The 20,675-nt window shown below is 38.4% G+C and overlaps 1 protein-coding gene across 1 annotated transcript in view; it reads right to left on the reverse strand.

Moving 5' to 3' along the window:
* Positions 1 to 16,012, reverse strand: part of ECR1 (E1 C-terminal related 1) — a 249,823-nt gene extending 233,811 nt beyond the window's left edge. Inside the window, exon 1 of the mRNA XM_089420427.1 lies at positions 15,687 to 16,012. Coding sequence (XP_089276553.1) covers positions 15,687 to 15,782 — 96 coding nt within the window. The 5' untranslated portion in view covers positions 15,783 to 16,012. The remainder of the gene's footprint in view (positions 1 to 15,686) is intronic.
* Between the last annotated feature and the right edge of the window lie 4,663 nt (positions 16,013 to 20,675).

Raw genomic sequence — 20,675 nt, forward strand, 5'->3', positions numbered from 1 at the left:
TGATTAACCCCATATTAAGCTTGGCGAATTAGTATATGCCAAAGTCCACTACAGAAGGGCATGTCATCATGAAGTGCCCCATTGGTTCCACGACTTGTAAGCTTTTTTACTTGATTATTCTGATAATGTGTTGTACTGGAATGCAGGGGCACATTAGATCTTATGCAGGATTGCAGGAGGGTCTCCATTTGGGGCTTGGTCTCCCTATACGGAGTCCCAACCCTATAGAGAGCCACATTGGCATTTGTAGGGTGAGTATTGAAAGCCATGGGCCTCCACCATAGCCAAGTGTACTTCATGGATCCCTAGCACCACTCATTGATTGCTCGTGTTCCACCTTTTGGATGAGGATGATGCACCTGGTTCACCATGCCCAGTTGGCTCCACACATGTGCCATACACTTGGCAGATGTTTTGGGGTCTGGAGGATGTCTCCCACTGCAGAGGGAGGGCTTATGTCGTCATCCTAGCCCTTACAGATGGTCTACGGGCATTTTCGATCGACTTGGAGATCCCTGAGGATGTCCTTGTGCCCCCACACCCACTTGGGAGCACCAATGGTTCTTGCTTGGAAAACAAGGGGCCACCCCCTTGTCCACTATGAGGTCCATTCTCACATCATGACACACTCAAGACTTCAATAGGCCTCCTCAAAGGCCCACCGACTCACTTTATTGATCACTCGACCTTCTTGAGAGGCTTATTATGTTATTGAGCTATTTGGTGGGCTTGTCACCAAAACTATTGTTACTATGCACATTATTTTATTTTGGGGGCTCAATTAGGCCAAATTAGCTAAATCAAACTCATTAGAGATTGAATAAATAGACAAGAGGTGATTTGTTCTCTCATCATCACTTGGATTGGGTTCTTATCTCTTGTGATATTTTCGCTATCCCTTTTGGAGGAGGATTTTGGATGTGATGGATGAATTTTGATGTTTGGATATCTCTCTCAGACACATGTAAGTAATCTTTTCATGTCTATTTTTGTTATTTGCTTTAATACATAAATGTTTTTGGGATTTTTGCTATACTAGATCTGAAATTTACTGCTTTTCTTATGCAAAATTGTGGAAATTGTTTGTGGCATTGCATCATCTCATGTATCATGTGTGAAGGGGAGAATGTTCCTAGAGATTGATTCTATTGAACACATCTTGATAAGTCATCAATTAATGCAAATTGAAGTATAAATTCTTCTTGCAGCTGCTCCCATGCCCTAATTGCCATGCGAAGTTGTCTAGAAGGCTCCTTGATTGGGTGTAGTTCCTCTAAATCACAAATTCCATCTTGACACCATCTTCCCTAAAGGATAAGGCACTGATCCTTCCATAGGTGATCATTTTCAAAGAGAATTGCTTTCATCTTCCCTTCTTTTTCTAGGTCTAGCCTCCATAGGTCACCTAGGGCATCACTTTTCTCACAATTTAGTCATCCAAAGAATTTGATCTTGCCCACAACTGCATTGGTGTGTCCTCTAGAGGCTCTCTGACTTTCACAAAATTTTGACTATGGAACCTTGAGATATTTCAAGCCCCAGCTCGAAGATCGATTCTTGCCCTTGGTTTCCCATTGGCTAGTGACCTCATTGGGATCATAACATCAAGTCATCAAAATGAAATTCTTTCTTTGATCCCCTTCCCTTCCCTAATTAGGTCAAGTACATCCTTGGGTGATCAACTCCATGTCCTTGACCTAATTTCGGATCCACTTAGCCCTTTGTGGTCCCGCAACTTGTTGACTCCATTTCCACAAAGATCACTTAGAAGCCAAACATCCATAAGGCCTTTTGAGACTAGAGGCTTCCTTGACAAGACATACTCTCAAACCCTATCCTCAAAAGCCCTCTTAGCCCTTCCTAGAGAGCCCATCACCTTGCTTCTAAAGCAAGCAACCCATTTAATTGAGTCTCTCTTGCAAATAGGCCTAGGAGTAACCTCCTCATCTTATCATCGACTATACATATTCGTGATTCCTCATATATCATGACTCCTCCAATCAGTGAAAGTCTGTAAAGAGCAAGGAGCCTTAGCCGAAGTGACATTGGGCTATCACTCCATTATTGCCCTCAACCTAGTAGTTGCTCTATAGGAACCCCTCCTAGGACCCCTGCTAGTTTGTGCGGTAACAGTACTAAGAAAATACCATATTTTGCAAGCTTGATTGAAGCATTTCAAAACAAATGGGATCCTAAGAATGAAATGGTTGAATATTTAACTGAAATCTAAAAATATAAAACGATCATGATCTGACCAATGCTTTGGTATAAAAGAAGCCTCTTAGATGCTCCCTTGACCAAGATTACATAAGGGTATCAGAGGTTTGCATCTTTGTAAGAATACATCATAAGGAAGCATAGTATGCAAAATGAAGACCTTATTAAAAATGCACCTTGTTTTCCCTTTAAAACTAATCAAGAGAGCATTGATGAAGAAAGTCCTCAAGTACATGAAAAAGCACCTCATATCTCCATTGAAGGTCAAGAAGGTAACTATGATGAAAATGATGAGAACATTGAAGCATCCATTTCTCCTTCACAAGAAGAAAGTACAGATGGAGTACCTCATTTTTCCATTGAAGATCAAGCACGTAATGAAGATCCTATTGGTAACAGAACTCATGCATCTCTCTCTCCTCGTGAAGATGAGAGTTTGGTAAGCTTTGGACTTTCTCAAAACCCTGAATTTGATGAGATTTCTTGTTATGATTTTGGGAGAGATATCTTGAAGATAAACCCTTGAATGGTGATAAGTTGGCCATTTTATTTACATCTCCATTTGATGAAAATAAGGACTGCCTAGGACATGAAATTATGGACAATATTTGTCAGAGTTCTTATCATAGTATGCATAGTATGCATAAGAATGTTTTGAAAATTATGGACATTGTGTCTCTAATACTTGCAGCAAGGAAAATTTTAAGGATGGAAATTTATCTTAAAGATTAGAAGCCTTGGCAAATCTTACTAATCCATAATACGCAAACTATAAAATGTTTGGTGATATTTTAGTAAAAATATTCAAACTGCTATTGATTTTATATAGTCTCTATAAAATTTTGGCGATTTTTAAGGTAAAATAATTTGTTCTTTTAAAATTTGGGCAAATCATTCTTAGGAAAAATGGGAATTGGAGAATCTTTTTTAAGAAAAAGCATGGAAAATTAGCCCATCTGCGAATATTAGCCCGTCTTGTAGCAATGTGACTAATAAAAAAATAGCAAATTCCAAGCATTTCATACAGCCTAACATAATGGAAGGTAATGCAGAAATCTTGCATGACAATTTCCAACCATATGTTGATATGTTAATTTTAGGTATGTTCTATGTTGAGAGTAAATTTACTTCAATTTTCCATATTAGTTCAATATCAATTCCAAATTTGCAATCACATTTAGCATGATAGTAAAATGCAGATAGAACATAAACATAAATCGAAGAAAACAAGCCAAAACAAGAGGACACAAGATGTGGTGCCAGCCAGGGACAAACCCCAATGTGGGGAAATCCTTGATCAATTATTCTTATGTTCTTCAATAGTTCAGCACAGAGAGAGATAGTACATATACATCAGAAGTCAACATTTTGACTTGTCAAAATAAGAGCAGAGATTGTCTCTAGAAAGATGACACGTGAAGTAGCAAATCTGAACACAGGTGATTCCATCACCATGTTGTACCCATCACTGTGCTGCACACATCATTGTGTTGCACTTCATTACACTATGTTGCACTCATCATACTGCATCCATCATCACTGTGTTGCACTTCATTACACTATGTTGCACTCATCATACTGCATCCATCATCACTGTGTTGCACTTCATTACACTATGTTGCACTCATCATACTGCATCCATCATCACTGTGTTGCACCCATCATGCTGCACTTCATCATCACTATGCTGCATCTCATCATGTTGCATCCTTGATCATGCTGCATCCAAGCTGTTAGGTAACTAAGCCCTTCAAGGGCTACAGACCACCTAGGAGAGCCCCTCCTAATCCATATTGCCACCTACACTCAATGCATGCTGCAATATTCCCATGGAACAGCCTTAGCTGCTTGCTATGGCTTGCAGCCTAGCAAAGCAGCTGGCTGTAGCAATCTATTCTTCCAACAGGTCTCATTCATGCCCAAACATAATCTTGATACATCGCTGCCTTCTATACTTATTCAAGCTGCATTTAAGTTCCTTATTTCAGTGTATAGGTTCACTGTTGATCAGCTATCCTTAGCAGCGAATAGGGCTTCATCATATCATCGAACAGCAGATTAGAAGGCTGCGTTAGGGCTCCTTGATAGCCCTTGAGGACTGCGGCTAGGGCAGCTTATATAGACCCCTCTTTGACTGTGTATAGGGCTGGTTAAGGCCTCCTCTTCCCAGCGTATTAGGATCCTTCTTCTTGCTGCATAGAACCCTCATCTGACTGTGGATTATGACATCTCCTAGCTGCGTAGATAGGTCTTCTTTTGCTGCATATAAAAGCTCCCTTTTACATAGGAGTCTCCTTTAGAACAGCATATAGATTAGGCCAGCTTTTAGGGTGCATCTTGGCTGTGACTAGTGCACACACAGAACTGCGGCTAGGTCTCTTTTGAACAGCGTATAGACCTCTCCTTAGGACAGCGGATTGAGGACCCTTTGAACAGCGTATTGACTGTGATTCTATCTTCCCACTACTGCATCTAGGGCACTCTAAACCAATGGCATTAGACCTGCGTTTAGGTCACTTCCTTGCTGTGATATGGAAGCCTTCTTCCCTGACTCTGTTAGGGCTTCTTCCAGGACTGTGTTAGAGTCTAGGTCATCCGCTAGGGCAGCGAATTAGATTCCAGGGCATCCTTCCATGATAGTGTATTAGATTCTTCCATGGCTGCTTGCAAGACTCCCGCAAGACTGCATTAAGGGCTTGCTTCATTGACTGTAAATTAGGGCAGCGTAGGATCTTCAAGAAAACCCTTTTTCTTCCTCGTCTAGGGCACTTCATGGCAGCATTAGGGCATCACTAAGCTTCTTCCCTTTCCTGCAGATGAGGGCATCATTAGGCCAGCATATAATCCTAGGGCACTCCCTCTAGATCTCTTCTTCATCAAAACCAAAACAGAATGAAGAGAGATCACAAGAGTGTGTGTCAAAGTGACTTGAAGGCCACCTCTATTTATGCTAAAACGTGGAGAACAAGTGGGGGTAATGTGGTTGCTGGCCGACCTTGATGAATTGTCACATAACACAAATAAATTCATATCTCCATGAATACATGTCGGAATCGGATGATCTTTAGATCAATCCTACACTTCTCGACAAGAGGAATACAAGAAAAATATCAGCTGCCATAAATAAGAGGACCCTCATGGAGTTTGGCCCAAGTTTCCAATTTTAACATGATATTAATAATGCAGATTTTGAACATTATATAACACATCTTTATGTAGATTTATTTCAAACATGTACCCTCACTTTTAGGGCAGATTTGTTGCATCATTTTCAACCATGTTATATGCAGGTTGGGGATGATTTTTCCCAACATATAGAGCATATTTGCGGTATTAAAGATGTAGAAATCTTTCAGCCATCTTCTTCCTCATGCATTGGTGAAATCATGCATGATTTTTCAGCTAAGACACATGTTTCTAGGCCTGTAAATTGCATTGAATAGCCATGGTATAAGTGCAAATTTTTACAGCTATATTCATTTTCAACTTTTTATGAGTTTGCTTGTGATTATTTAACAGCAAATCATGATTTGGGGATTGCAAATTGTATGATACAACAGAATTTTAATTGCAGAAATTTCAAGCCACCTATTTCTTCAATTTTTTCTCAATTTTAGCATTTACTTTTGTTAAAATTTGGTAATTCAGAAGGTATTTCCAAGTGGAAAACCACTGGGGGCTTTGTGGTTTTGAGTTTGCAGTTTTGGACCCAATGGTGTGGGCTTCAAACCCAAGGAAATGAATTAAATGTTCTAAGTTAACGTTGAGTGGTGAAGTGGGATCTCTTGAAGAAGGACAAAGAGGGCTCCCAAGACACCTAAAGGAAACATATATATACTAGCCAAAGGATAGGCTAAAGGCATCAAGTGTGAAGGACATCACTTGTGTGGAGAGCTCAAGAAGGAGCCACAGTCTGTTGAAGGAGGCCTTATTATTATTATATTTAAATTTTATTCATAACAGAGTCTTTTTCAGTTTGACTACAAGACGTGGTGGCGGTTACAAGTTCAGTTAGAACGAGTACTCTTCAGTGTTGATTAGAGAGAGAAGGAGTTAAGACTCCAAGTGTTGATTGGAGAGAGGGAGTAGAACACTCAGTTAACTCGCAATCAGAGCACAAGCTTCTCAATTGAGTTGGGCTTTCTTGCATGCTCGAATTCTATCTATAGAAAGGAGGATGAAGGCACAATTCATCACATGTTCTTGTGAGATCATTCTTTGTGTGTGTGTGTGCAAAATTGAGGAGCGTGTGCGCTAGAATTTAGGTGGCCACAAGTGCACAAAGAAATAGGAGATAGGAAATAGGAGGAAGTGCGCAAGGAAATAGGAGCAGGGCTCAAGGATTGCAAGGGCAAAGTCAAGGCTATTCAGCAAGAGAACAAGTGTGTTCTTAGAGACAGATTGTTAACTGCAAGAAGCAGCATGACTTGCAATATATCCAATTGCTCAAGTACAATCAATAAAATACCACAACAAAGAAAGCAGGTTTTCCCATTTGGGTTTCCTGGATAAACAAGTGCATCAATTTGTATGCATGTGTTTTTATCTCTAGTGTTTTTATTCTGCAAAGTAAATTTGGTTTCAATTTTCAGCTGCCTTGTTTTCAGTTAATTCATCTAAGTAGTTGCAATGTTTCAAGAACAATTAACATGGTATCAAAGCAGAGCTTAGCATTAAGACCAGCACCAAATTGATTAGTCAGTGAAGAGCGCAGATTAGTCAAGAAGGCTTGCACTAAAGTTTTGAAAAGCAATTCATTGGATAAGCAGTATGTTGTTCCAAGGACAGAGACCATATCATTGTTTAAAGGGAGCCTCTAACTTCTGCTCATGGAAGGAGCGGATCTCAATGGTGTTGGAAGATAATGGGGTGCTAGAATTTGTGAAGCAACAAATAGCTCTACCTCAAGATGCATAACAATTGATCCATCTTAACAAGAATGACACCAAGGCTAGGAGGATCATTTTTGAGGTGGTCAAAGACCATATTATCCCTCATCTCCATGGGAAGAAGACAGCATATGAGATGTGGAAAGCCATCTCAGATTTGTATCAAGGTTCCAATGATGCCAGGAAATTTACTCTAAAGGACAAGCTAAGAAATATCCAAATGATCAAAGGAGATCCCATCATTATGTATCTTTCTAAGTTCACCCAGGTTTAGGATGAGCTAGTTGGAGTGGGCAAGACCGCAACAAACAATGACTTCGTGAGTCTTGCGCTTATGCCACTTCATAAGTCTTGGGAGAACTTCCAAGATGTAGTCAGTGGCAAAGAAAATATTCCCAATTGGGAAAGGCTATGGAGTCAATGCATCCAGGAAGAAATTGGAAGAGGGACAACAACAGGAAGATCAATGAAGATAGAGGATGAGGAGAACTTTGCCCTAGCCGACAAAGGCAGCAAACCCAAGGGCAAAGAAGGGCCAAGGATAGGTTGAGTCTAGTCAGAAGGGTGAGAAGAAGAAGAAAGATTTGAGCAAGATCAATTGCTTCCATTGCCATCAGTTCGGGCACTATGCCGCTAAGTGTCCTAACAGGAAGAAGGGGTAGAGCAAGAATCATGTCACTGCATCAGTCGAGGTAGATGAGTTTTCTTCTCAATTCGAGAAAGACTTCACATTGATATCTTGCATGGCAAGCTTAGTAGGCATCAACGTATGGAACATTGATTCTAGAGCATCTTTCCACATGACCAAGAAGGAGTATTACAGCCAATTGAAGGAGAAAGACATGCAATTTCATATTGAGATAGAAGATGATGACAAGTACTTGACTACGGAAGTTGGTATTGTCAATTTTGAGAGGGAATCTGATAGATCTATCCATCTCAAGGTTGTCCTCTATGTTCTAGAACTGAAAAAGAACCTTGTTTTTCTCGCTACCCTAGAGGGCAAGGGTTATGATGCCATCTTCAGTAGAGGTAAGACTTACCTCAAGCACTTAGCTTCGAGACCAATGAAGCAAATTGGTGTGAGGGCGAAGAATCTATACAGGCAGTAGCTTGAGTCATGCACAGCCTTGAGCAACAAGGCAAGAATTGCGCAAACCAAAAGTGTGGGGGAGCTTTGGCGCAGGCGCATGGGACACTTGCATCATGGGGCGCTGAAGATCCTTTAGCAAATAGCCACGGGACTACCAAAAGGCGTATTTGACCAGCATGATGTGTACAATAGGTGAACACTTGACAAGTATGCCAAGTCATCTTTTTAGGGCCAAGACAGTAGAGCCAAAGGGATTTCGGAGCTAGTACATTCAGACTATGTGGGCACTTCTCTTCTCAATCACTTATGAGACACGAGTACTGTCACTTTCATAGCTGATTATTCTCGAACGACATGGATCTTCTTTATGAAGGAGGAGGTCTTCTCCAAGTTCATGGAGTTTTAAGGCATTGGTAGTAAACCAAATCGAGGAGATGAGCAAAGCATTGAGTAACAATGGTGGGGAATGTCTCTATTGCATTCAAGTACGTGTGTGCCAAGAAGGTCATCAAGAGAGAGCTTACAGCACCCCATAACCCTCAACAGAATGGGGTGGCTAAGAGGAAGAATCGCAACATAGTTGGAGCAACCAAGGCCTGCCCATCTTCTTGTGGGCAAAGGCATGCAACACTGCAAAATTTCTGCAAAACAAGAGTCTACACAAGGTGCTTGGATGAGTTATATTAAAGGAGGCTTTCACAAGCAAGAAGCCTGATGTTTCTCACTTTTGCATCTTTGGCACAAAATTTTATTGCCGTGTGTGCAAAGAGAGCAAAACGAAGTTGGAGCCCATAGCTGAAAAGGAAATTTTCATGGGTTATAGTGTGACATCTCAGGCATCCAAGGTGTACATACCATCACTCAAGAAGACAATTATTAGGCAGGCATGAGGTTTGAGCAAGACAAAGCTTTGAGGGAGTCTTTAAAGTGAGAGTAGGTTGGAATACCTAAGGATCTCATGTGTTCTAGCCCCAGCACCAAATTCCGGAGCTAGAGCACAAGCAACTCATCGGGTCGTTGATGTACTTAGTCAGCACACAGCCTGATATTTGTTTTGCAATGAACCAATTGAGTCGGTTCATTATGGATCCAACCAAAGTTCACTAGATTGTTGAGAAGCATGTTTTGAGATATCTCAAAGGCACGACAAACTATGGATTATGGTATAGACAAGTTGATGGAGTGAGGTTTGAGGCTTCACAGATGCAAGAGGGAGCTCCACAGGTCGGAAGAGTACTTCAGGTTGTGTCTTTAGCACTGGGTCAGTGATTGTTTCCTGGTTCGGCATGAAGTGGAGATCAATTAAACTCAATTCAGCAAAATTCAAATACATGGTTGCTAGCTTACCAGCTCGTGAAGCTATTTGGAGGAGGAAGTTGCTTGTAAAACTTTTCAGGCAAGGGATGGATCTCAATGTGATACACTGTGACAATCAGAGTTGCATTAGGCTCTTTGAGAATCCATCGTTTCATGATTGCTCCAAGCATATCGAGATCTCATCATCTCAGAGATTGCAAGGCAAGTCAAGGCTATTTAGCAAGAGAACAAGTGTGTTCTCAGAGACAAATTGCTAGTTGCACAAAGCAGTGTGAATTATAATAAATCCAATTGCTTAAGAACAATCAACAAAATACCACAACAAAAAAAGCAAATTTTCCCATTTGGGTTTCTTGGGTAAACAAGCGTGTCAATTTTTGAGCATGCGTTTTTTTCTCTGGTGTTTTTATTCTGTTGCTTATAAATTATTAAGAAAGTTTGTATCTTGGTGAAAGTAAATTTGGTTTCAGTTTTCAATTGCCTTGTTTTCAGCTAATTCACCTAAGTAGTTGCAAAGTTTCAAGGAAAATTAACAATGCCCAAGTATGTACAACAAGTAAATTAAGTGTTGTAAGTTTTGTTCTTGGGCAGATGAAAGATTAATGTACTAGGCCTCAACCCTATGTTAATGGTCAAAGGACAGATCTAATTTATTGGCATTGTACTGGGAATCTAAAGGTCATGATCCTTGGTATGGGAGCCCTGCAATTTTCTTATTAAAGGACTGATAAGGAACAAGATTTGGGCATTTAACTCTTGTGTACTATCATTGATCTAATTGTTGTTATATTTCCACTGTGCAAGCCATGTTGATGTTAGGCATTGCTAGTGCTTTTATGCTTTTAGTTAAGACATAGACCAGACCTAGGTTGCGTCGAAATTCTAACAACTTGCAACTAAAAAATATATTTTTAATGCTAGATTTTTTTGAGACAGTAAGCATTTCATTTTGAGCTATATTGCAAAAAAAATCAGCTACCAAAAGGAGGGTTTCAAGCCCTAGATGTGGGGCCAAAAATTTACTAAGGCTCTCCTCTAATAAGACATCAACCTCTCATCTCTTACCCTCTTTGTGCTTTGAGAAGAACTAACTTATCTCCTAAATCTTAGTTGACACCTATCTCAATTCTAGCCCTAAAATGAAGGAAAGATTAAATCCTAATCTAAGACATTATTGTTCTAGAATTTCTAGAACATTTTTTATTTAGAACCCTAACACTAAGTCAACTTCAAAACATAAGACTTTCAATTGTCATTCTTTTTCTTAAATGAAATTACTAGATGGAATTAGTGACCACTTTTCCAAGGTGATCACAAACAAAATATCTTGAACCATTTCCTATGCATTCATGCTAAAAATTATGTAAGAAGTTCCTTCTCAAGCTACATTTCTCCACACTCCCTCTTAGCACAGAAGGAAGTTTAGACCAAACCAAGTTTGCCTCTGAATGCATCAAACTTCTCTTTTGTTCAAGGCTTGGTCACAATATCAACTACTTATCAGTCTATAAGAATATACTAGAGCTCCATTGCTCCCGCTTGAATCATGTCTTGCATGAAATGATATTCGATCCTTTGTGTTTCAAACTATCATGGAACATCAAATTCTTAAGATTTTGAGTCAACTTTGATTATCATAGTAAATGATTATGGGGTCCAAACCTTAATCAAACAATCTTGCAATAACTTGCAAAACCAAAGGGCGTTACAGGTAGTAGAATTGGCTGCCACGTATCTATCTTTGCTAAGCTAAGTACCATATAAGTCCACTTCCTCTTGAACCAAGATATCATTGACAAACCCAACCTAAAACGGCACCTTCAAATGTGCTTCCTATCTGCTACACTACCTACCCAATCTGACTTCAAATACCCTTGCAACTTCACTTCATCATCTCCAAGATATCTCAAACCATATTGTAGAGCTAAGTGCCATACTAATCTACTTTTGACTCAAACAAGATATCATTTTGAACCCAAGCTAAAGCAGCATCCTGAGGTGTACTTCCTGTCTGATGCATTGCCTACCTAATCCGAGTCTAAACTCCCCTGCAATTTCACTTCACCATCTCCAAGATATCTTGGACCATACTCCACCATGCCCCTCAACTACCTGAGCACATGTTTTGTTGTAGTTTCATCCAGATAATGAAGCTACTTCTTTAGGCCTCCTTGAAGAGTGAAGTTGCCAAACCTTGATCATTTTGACTTCAATGTTTCCAATAGCTAGGCATTGGTCCTAGATCCTTGGTGATCACATTAACTCAACGAAATATCATTCTTTCACCACTTTTCTTCCTCTTTTCTTCGTCCCTCTAAGGATAAGGACATTTTCTAAGGCTTGGTAGGAAATTTTAGAGAGGAGGAATTTTGGGATTTCGTCTAGACAAATATCTTCCAGGCCACATGGAATAGATCTTCCTTCCAAATAGCAACACAACACTCCTTCCAATGCCTCTTCTGATTCTTCTTCTACACAAGCATCTATTTTGAGTTTTCTCCATTTGCCCTTCGATGTTACAAGAAATGATTCCAATAGATCAGATTAGCCTATTATAACTGGTGGCATATATTCTAGATATATTCATCTTGTGCATCTCCCTTCTAGTTCACCACTCCATCTTCGAAGCCGGCTCTCTACAATTTAGATTAGATTTCTATTTTATTTTTAATTCTTGCTTCTTGCTTTTATATAGGAGTCACTTTAATGTTCCCTCTTGTATAGACATTTTTGTACCTAACAATGCTATTGACCTATTTTAGTGGTCACTTGTTGCACGTTGATACATTTACTTATCTTAACTAAAACCTTGAACAAAGAAGACATCATAATAATCTAAAGAGATACCAAATTCACATTGGAAGGAATGTAACAATTCTTGCTTCTAGATATCTGGCATCATCACCAAGCTCAACTTGTATTACTAAATCCTGCTTTGTTAGACTAGAAAATATTAAATAACCATTGAGTTGATATCATATGACGAGATGCCCTATTAACCACATACCACGAATTTCTATGGATGCGTTGATAGAGAGGCAACATACCATTGAGAAATACTATTCGAACTTGGCAACCACTCCATTTCAGTTTCTACAAAGGCCAATATCTGCTTCTATCACTACTTCCCTTTAACATTCTTATCCAAACATTGTGATGCATAATGATTGAGATTAAGACATATGAAGCACTTGATTTTACTCAAGTCTTTCTTTCTTTACTATAAAGGTTGACTCCTTACTCTTTCCCTCACCCTTAACCTCTGCCCTTATTTGTCTAACCCAATAGGAATAGATTTCATCACGACCATTCTTGTTGGTCTTTGACTCCATCTAACTCTCCTCCTAGACAACCATCCCACAGTGTCTCAAAGTTAGGAATATTCACACAAATACAAATATCATTGACAAATGGTTCTCATGTAGCTAGGAACCAATTTGTTGCCATGCCCACCGAATTTGCAGTTGCAATCTTCTCCCCAACTACCATCAGTTGATCCCAAATCTAGATGACATTCATAAGGTAACTGGTAACTGAATCTTATCCAATCATCTCTATTGATTTGAGTTTGTTTTGCAATATCATCTTTCTGTTTATGTTCTCATTCTGGTACAGACTAACCAAGGCATCAAACATCTCCTTTGCAGTTTGCTTCTCAGACTTACTCAGGATCAAATCATTCTTTATGGCATCCATGATTATTCGCTTGGCCTTCACTTCCTCTTGTTTTGAAGAATATTTAAACCCTGTAACTACTGGTCCTTTCTGACAGTTGACATACTACTATAAACCCTTGAGAATCTCAATTAGAGAAATAGCTTTGATACCATGTAAATTTTTCCAAGTCTGAGTGATTGTTGTTGTAATGTTCTCTCGTTAAATAATTCAAAGCAAAATTATTTATCAGCAACAATTAAATTTCTGAACTTTGCATTCACAGTCGCTGAAAAATGAATAATGGAAGAAATAAAACACATGCATGAGTTTTCCTTCTAATTAGCTTTTCATTCCTTTGATCAACAGCTTCCAAGGTGACTTCTATAGCCTGGTTGAACCAGCAGTCATGCAGTCAATAAAATCAGATAGTGGAGGACATCGTAATTGCCACCTACCTAAATCTTTGAGATGTATGGCTAAAGACTAAATCCTAATCTAAGTCATTAATGTTCTAGAATTTCTAAAACATTCCATTTAGGTCTCTAAAATCGGAAAATTCATTCAATCCATTAGGCAAATTCTGTTAAACCAATTCTATCACTTACATACATCTATTGCATGGATCTTGAAAGTTTCATTCATCTCTATAAAAACAAAACTGTAAATTTTCCAAACCCTAAGTGATTGTTGTCCTATGCTTCTTTATTAAATAAATCAGATCTTGAATTTACTCAATGACAGCAATAAAAATTTGAGCATGCATCAATCACATAGATGGCTGGAAAATACAGTGAAATCATAAAAATTAATTTCTCGCAGACATCGGTAATTACTCTAAATGATATACATATATTGGGAGGAGCATCGTGGAGCTAGATTGAATAAGTGACTGGAATATGGGTGTGGAAGGGTTTATTCCCCACTTTTCGGCCCCCAAGCTAGGTTTTCTTCAAGACCCAAACCTTCCTTCTAAGATTCAGGAACATGTGGTAATGAAGGGTTTCTGGGGTTTCACACCGGTTGCACACCCTTCTCTTAAGGGTTGCATGCAGAGTTTAACCGAGACAGATATAGTAGATTTAACAAGGTTAGGGGTCACCCCTTTTTTCAAAGGTCCAAGTTATGCAAGGAAAGGGTCTTCAAAGTTTCTAAAAGAAGTTTTTCTTAAAACCCTAAATCCATGGCACTCTCTTTGAGGTGGACAGGTGGGGCCAAGGGAGATATAACCTACCAATAGTAGTTACCTAAATACCCTCCCAATGTCAAAATAAAGCGAAGCACAAACTACAGACAAGTTGTCTAGCCATCCAGAGCCGAAACGGAAGGGGGGGGGGGAGTAGATTCATCTTCTTAAGGAGGATCGACGTCGAGTGCAAAACGCAAGAAGAACAGGATTTAAAAGAATAAGAACAAACCTGCAAAACTGAAGCTAAATCTTGGGGTAGACATTCGCAGGGAGCATGCTGCGGAGATGGCAAAGAAGTCACTGGTCGACAAAGGGAACATGTCCTACTAAAACCTCGTTTTAAGGAAGCGGATCCACACCGGTAATATAGAGGAAAGTAAGCCGTGCAAGGAGGGACGCTCAGACGAACTTTACAAGCCAATGGCATTCAAAACTGTCTGGAAGCCAATGTGTGGCCTGCATGCCAGAAATAATCAGTCTTTGCATATTCAGGGAGTTTCCGTGAGAAAACCATCCCTGTAGTTCTTTTGTTTTCAGTAGAGAGATCAAAGTAGACGCTAGGGATTTTCTGTGTGGCAGTTTCGTTGATATTCCTTGTTAAATATTTTGGTTATCAATGAAATCTGAGTTTTGAATAAATAAAAAGCCTGGAAGAGGAATTCTGAGTCTGATAATTTTGGGTTACTCCATCTCTTTGATATCAAATTTTTAAACAGCAAGGAAAAGTATCTGAAGATTAAGAGAACTAATCTTTTAATGTAGGTCTGCTCCCTTCTTCTACTTGATTTTGGGACTTTTTCCAGACAGAATTTCTGACCTCCTCTGGCTTTTATCGCCCTTTGTGGGTCATTGTTCCTTCTATAGAAGCAGATTATTGATCCTTCTTCTCTCTATAAAGAAGTATCCCTTAAAAAATATTTTTTTAAAAAGGAATAAATGAATAAAAAGCAAAGTACAGATAGGTTTAGCTTGATGTTGCTCAGTGGATTTTGCAAACAATCTCTTGGGCCATGTTCCCAAATTGCGTCAACTCAAACTCACAACACTGCATTGACTGCATCTCAGCACATCAACGAAACTAATCTATCGAACTAGAGGCTTCAGCAGCGTAGGGTAACTACCCAACTTTCCATTTTCAATATACTTGTTGAACGGCGTGAATAAAGCAACAACAGTTTTAACCATAACATTCTTCTTAAACCCAATTAGGAATTCATCAGGTATGGAGCAACAGCGAGATTAGAGAATCGAACAGGGGAGCAAACAGATGCTGTAATAAACATAAGTTAGAGACTTCGTAAATAAAGAGAGAGAGAGAAAGAAGAACCTCTTTTCGTGGCTCAAAATTTGGTGAAACGAGATTGCCCGGCCTGGTAAGCAGCTTGTCCAGATCCCTCCATCTGGCATTCTCCATCTCTTCCATTCCTTTCCTTTCCCCTCTCTCTACTTTTGCTGTGTTTTTGAGGAAAATGAAAACAGCGTGCACAAGCCGGGTCTGTCTGTCTGTTGCCTTTATTTATAGTGTTAACCACCAAATTGATGTTCGCCTCGAACGGGCAACACTTATTCCTTATTGGGCATTAACTAACTGCGGTGAGCCTGACATGGACAATTCGGTGGTATCTATCATATAGCTTGATGCGAGAGCATCCTCAATGACATTGCGAGTCGGGCGATGCTATGTGTGGCGCGTGCGCATTCTTTGCTGAAATTGAGCGGATTTTGCTGTACTTTAGTCTAAGAAAATTGATTAGATGATCAATTGAGTGTCTTATATAGAGTATCTAAATTACTCCGTATTTATCAAAACTTGATCCATTTTTGAGATTGTAATTTCTATGGGTATGAAGTGCTATTTTAAATATTTGAATTTATAAATGTTGAAGGGGTAGGTTTGTATCTATCAGAATTTAAACTAGCATTTGCACCAAATGTTGCAAAGGGAACGCCGTAAGGCATAAATTGAATTATACAAATACAACAAAAAAATACTTTGATAAAGAATAAAAATATATTGAGTGTTCACATCAATGTCCCATTAACTGGAACCACTTAGTAGACATATATATGAACATTAGAATTACACACAATGATCAGGAAATTTCTCATATAGAAACAACACCTTCCACAACAACCTTTTCTCACATCCACATTTTAAAGTAGACATATCTATCAACATTAGGATTACATACCATGATCAGGAAATTTCCCATATACAAACAACACCTTCCACAACAACCTTTTCTCACATCCACATTTTAAAAAATGGCTTGGAACATGATTGGAATATCCCATATTACCTTTTTCATTATGTAGATAAATCTTTCCCATATACAAACAACACCTTCCACAACAACCTTTTCTCAAATCCACATTTTAAAAAATGCCTTGGAACATGATTGGAATATCCATATTGCCTTTTTCATTATGTAAATAAATTTTCCACATTACTATTTTCATCATGAAGATTGTTAGTTCATTGTTGTAAAGTGTCAGTGTGTTAAATTCAATACTACAAGTTCAACAAGTGAAAAACATTCCTTAATTAGCGTAATATGCATTTTTCTCTCACCGTGTATTTTTCAGTCATTCATTACAAAACTTCCATCAAATAACACAAGTAACAGATTAACATGTATTTTGTCTTCATTATTTTCATCACGGAGCCAAGAAACATGAAATCCTAGAGTGGGTATTCGTTATATCCAAATTGTTGCAATGGATGTGACCTGCCATCAAAAAGAGCATTCCCATCCTTAGATGAACCCCATTCTTCTTCAGTTGACCACTTGATTTTATTCAATTCCCATCATTTTTTCTCCATTCATTTGCCCCATCTTCTTATCTATCAAAGGACTGCCCTGGTCCTTCGAAGCATTACCACTAGTAACAAGGAGATCATCAGAAAACACACTTTACAACTTTGAATAGGGTTGAGACATATCACATACAAGAGTCTTCAAGCTGCAATATTTTGTTCAAATAATGCATGCTAAGATCATTTTTCTTAAATTTCAATTTATAATAAGTTGTAATTTAATATTTAAAATAATTATTTTAAAAAAATGTAGTAAACTAACAAAAAAAACGTATGCAATAATGTGCCAAATTATATAGAGTAAGTTATGTATGAGTGGGTACTATGAGATATTAAGTGTAATAAAAAGTAATTGAATGGTGTTTCTCATAACTTTGGAAATTATAATAATTGTTATTTTATTTTTAAATTATTAATAATTATAATACATTTAATATAGATGAAATATTATTAATTAAACAGAATCGAAATAAACAACTTCTAAAAACACCATTTTTCACTTTCAATTATATTTTAAATTATCCCACATGGATGTCAACGATATGTCATGTACTTGTTCACTATTTTTTTATTGATATCATTAATAAACAACTTTTAAGAACACCATTTAGCACTTTCAATTATATTTTAAATTATCCCACATGGATGTCAACGATATCTCATGTAATTGTTTTGTTTTATTAATGATAATGACCATAAAAGTACATCGAAGCATATTCAATGCACCTTAGTTGCAACTTGCAAATTGTGATAGTTGTCCAGACTTCAAAGATACAAAATATACGGATATATGGAATGTAATGCAGGGCATCTTGTCACGCTTGGACAATATTTAACCAGTGCTCGCTTTTATTACGTTCATTTTTAACATATTGTCCACACACGCAATTGCGAAACTTGACAAACAAGATGCCAAGATAAGATTATCGCATACACAGTTCTGGTATTGATATTAAAACTTCTCCCATGAATGCCATTGCTCTCTGACAGCATGACCTCTCCCCGCATCAATCGTGATGTAATACAAGACTACGTGTATCTCGAAAGTCATTAAATTATTCCTTACGTCTGCCACTATCCCAAAATCGCTAATGAATTTATTAGTGTTGGTCCACTCTAAAATATAACCTCCAACTCCTCTTTTCTTCTTTTTGTTTTTATCAAATTGATTGATGCGCACATTTATGCCAGAATTACACGCATCCAATAGAATGGATCTGCACTGGTTGTTGAATGTATTCCATATAGAGGTAACTAACTGCATACGAGAAAGATTAAAAGGGATATTACAATTTAAAGAACCTTCTCCCTAAAGGGTACTTTTCCTTCAGCTGTCTGGACTTCTAGTAAGATTGAAAGAAATGGTTTCACAAGATGCAGCACACGAAACCCACCACTTGGCATTTTTCCTTCTCCAAGGAACTACTGTCATGTAATAACATAGTTACCATGCGATGCCAGATCCCTCTCAAAAAAATACCCAAGGAGATTACATTCTATAACTATTTTAGTATTTACTATTAATAAAAGCAACTACAAGAATATAAACCCTAGTTGATTTATGATAAAAAGAGTTGTCATACCCCAAACAAAAGCTGGACTACTACGACACCCAGAAACAAAAAAAACTAGTGATATCTACCAAACCAAAAACAAAACCTCGGCCATCTCAGAGAGGCACTTTCGAGCAAAAGGAAAATTCTCAAGAAAACAAAACTCTCATTACCGACGTGAAAATCACCATCGAAATCCTCTCTTAGGCATTAGCAAGTAATGCACATGCAAGGGGGTAAGAGTACAATAATGCAATACCTACCTTACAAATTTGAGCCCGGAAAACTACTGATCCACTGCAAGGGAATTAATGATCTGCAATAGATGCACCTCTGCCTTCAAAATACCAGCTGCCTAACCTGAAAATCTGAAGAAAAACCTTGTTCACGGAGCAAAATATTATCGATATAATAAGTTAAGTCGGTTGACGATTCGTAAGGAAGATAGTTGATAGTTATTGCAGGATCCAACGACCCAGTAACAACCGTCACGGCTGGAATTCCTCAATTCAAATCAACAAGTAATGATTACCCAATTGTCTAACAACAAAATCGAATGGCACATATTTTGACACGAAAGCAATTTGGGGAGTTCATTTCAGAGGGAAACGCTTGATTCTAGTATATGATGGTTACATGTGATTTATGATGTTGATCTATGATGGTTGTGTTTTGAGCTAAACATATGTGATATGTTTATACATGATGTTTTGATCAAATAGTTAGTTTGACTTGTTGTGACATGAAGTAAACTTGATTGCAAATGTACCTTATTGATGAGCAACCAATGACATATGATTTGAAGTTATTTCAATTTATTTTGAATCTAATGGAATTTATGTGCTTAGTACGGGAAGCACGGAAATCCCTGGTTGGGTGGTTAAAATCAAATACAAGAACTAGCAGCAACAACAAAGAAATTGGAACATGCAACAACATGCTGGTAAAGTATTCAGGAGCAGGTCCATTGTGGGATAGTGCTACCCAATAGCGTCCTTTGATTGCCATGAGCATGCTATGATTGGTATGATGGTTTTAAGGTAGGGATATGCCTTGGTTTTTGTATCTTCTGATGCGAGGAAGCCTTGCTAAGGGATGGACTTTCTAGGTTGGGGGTGCCTGCGAAACTTGGAAGGTGAGTGACTGCACGGAAGCGGTGGCTGGATTCCCGAGGGACTATGTAGTAGAGAAGGGAAGGTCATGGATGGATTTTCTTTGGTCATTATCATTTCCATATGCAATCATATGCACATTAGGAGTGCACCTTGGAACAATGAGCTAGTAACTGTTCATTGAGAGGAAAAGTGGTGCAGGATTGCAGAGCTGGATATCAAATGCATATTTGACTTTGTAGTGGATTCTAGACTTCTTCGGAAGGAGGTGAACCCTGGTATTACATTGATGGTGGAGGTGTGAGCCTATGGATTCCCTTGTTGATTGATATGGGCCTCGTATCCTTTATTTTTTGGTTAATAAAATGTGTATATCATTGTAAATACGTAATGAGTTATGTTATAAAGATCCAATATGTGGTATGGTTTTTATCTAGTCATGTTGTCATGATGTTTTTCTTTTGAGCAGGTCATTCACTGTAAATAATGCAAGGAACTGTGTTATAAAGCTCCATCGGTTGTATGTTTTGTTTTCAGTAGTCATGTTGGTTATAGATGCCATTGAACATCGAGGACTCTGTTCCCCCAAGGGGAAGGGTTCTATAATAGCCCTGGTGAAAATTCCATGTAAAAATATCTAAATACCACAGATGATGGGACACGTATTCCAAGATTAATGGTGGGCAGGACATCCTAGTGGGTGTTCATTTGGTTGTTTATGGTTAAGGAAATGGCTAAGGCATTAAAGAGGCAAAAAGGTATTTTGGCACATGTATTTATGAAAATAATGGAAATTAGGAGAAAAAGGATTTGAAAGGTCATAGGTTGCATGT

Source organism: Pinus tabuliformis, chromosome 6 (assembly GCF_031772625.1).
Source record: "Pinus tabuliformis cultivar Carrire ecotype Pingquan chromosome 6, CPIR1, whole genome shotgun sequence".
NCBI lineage: Eukaryota > Viridiplantae > Streptophyta > Pinopsida > Pinales > Pinaceae > Pinus > Pinus tabuliformis.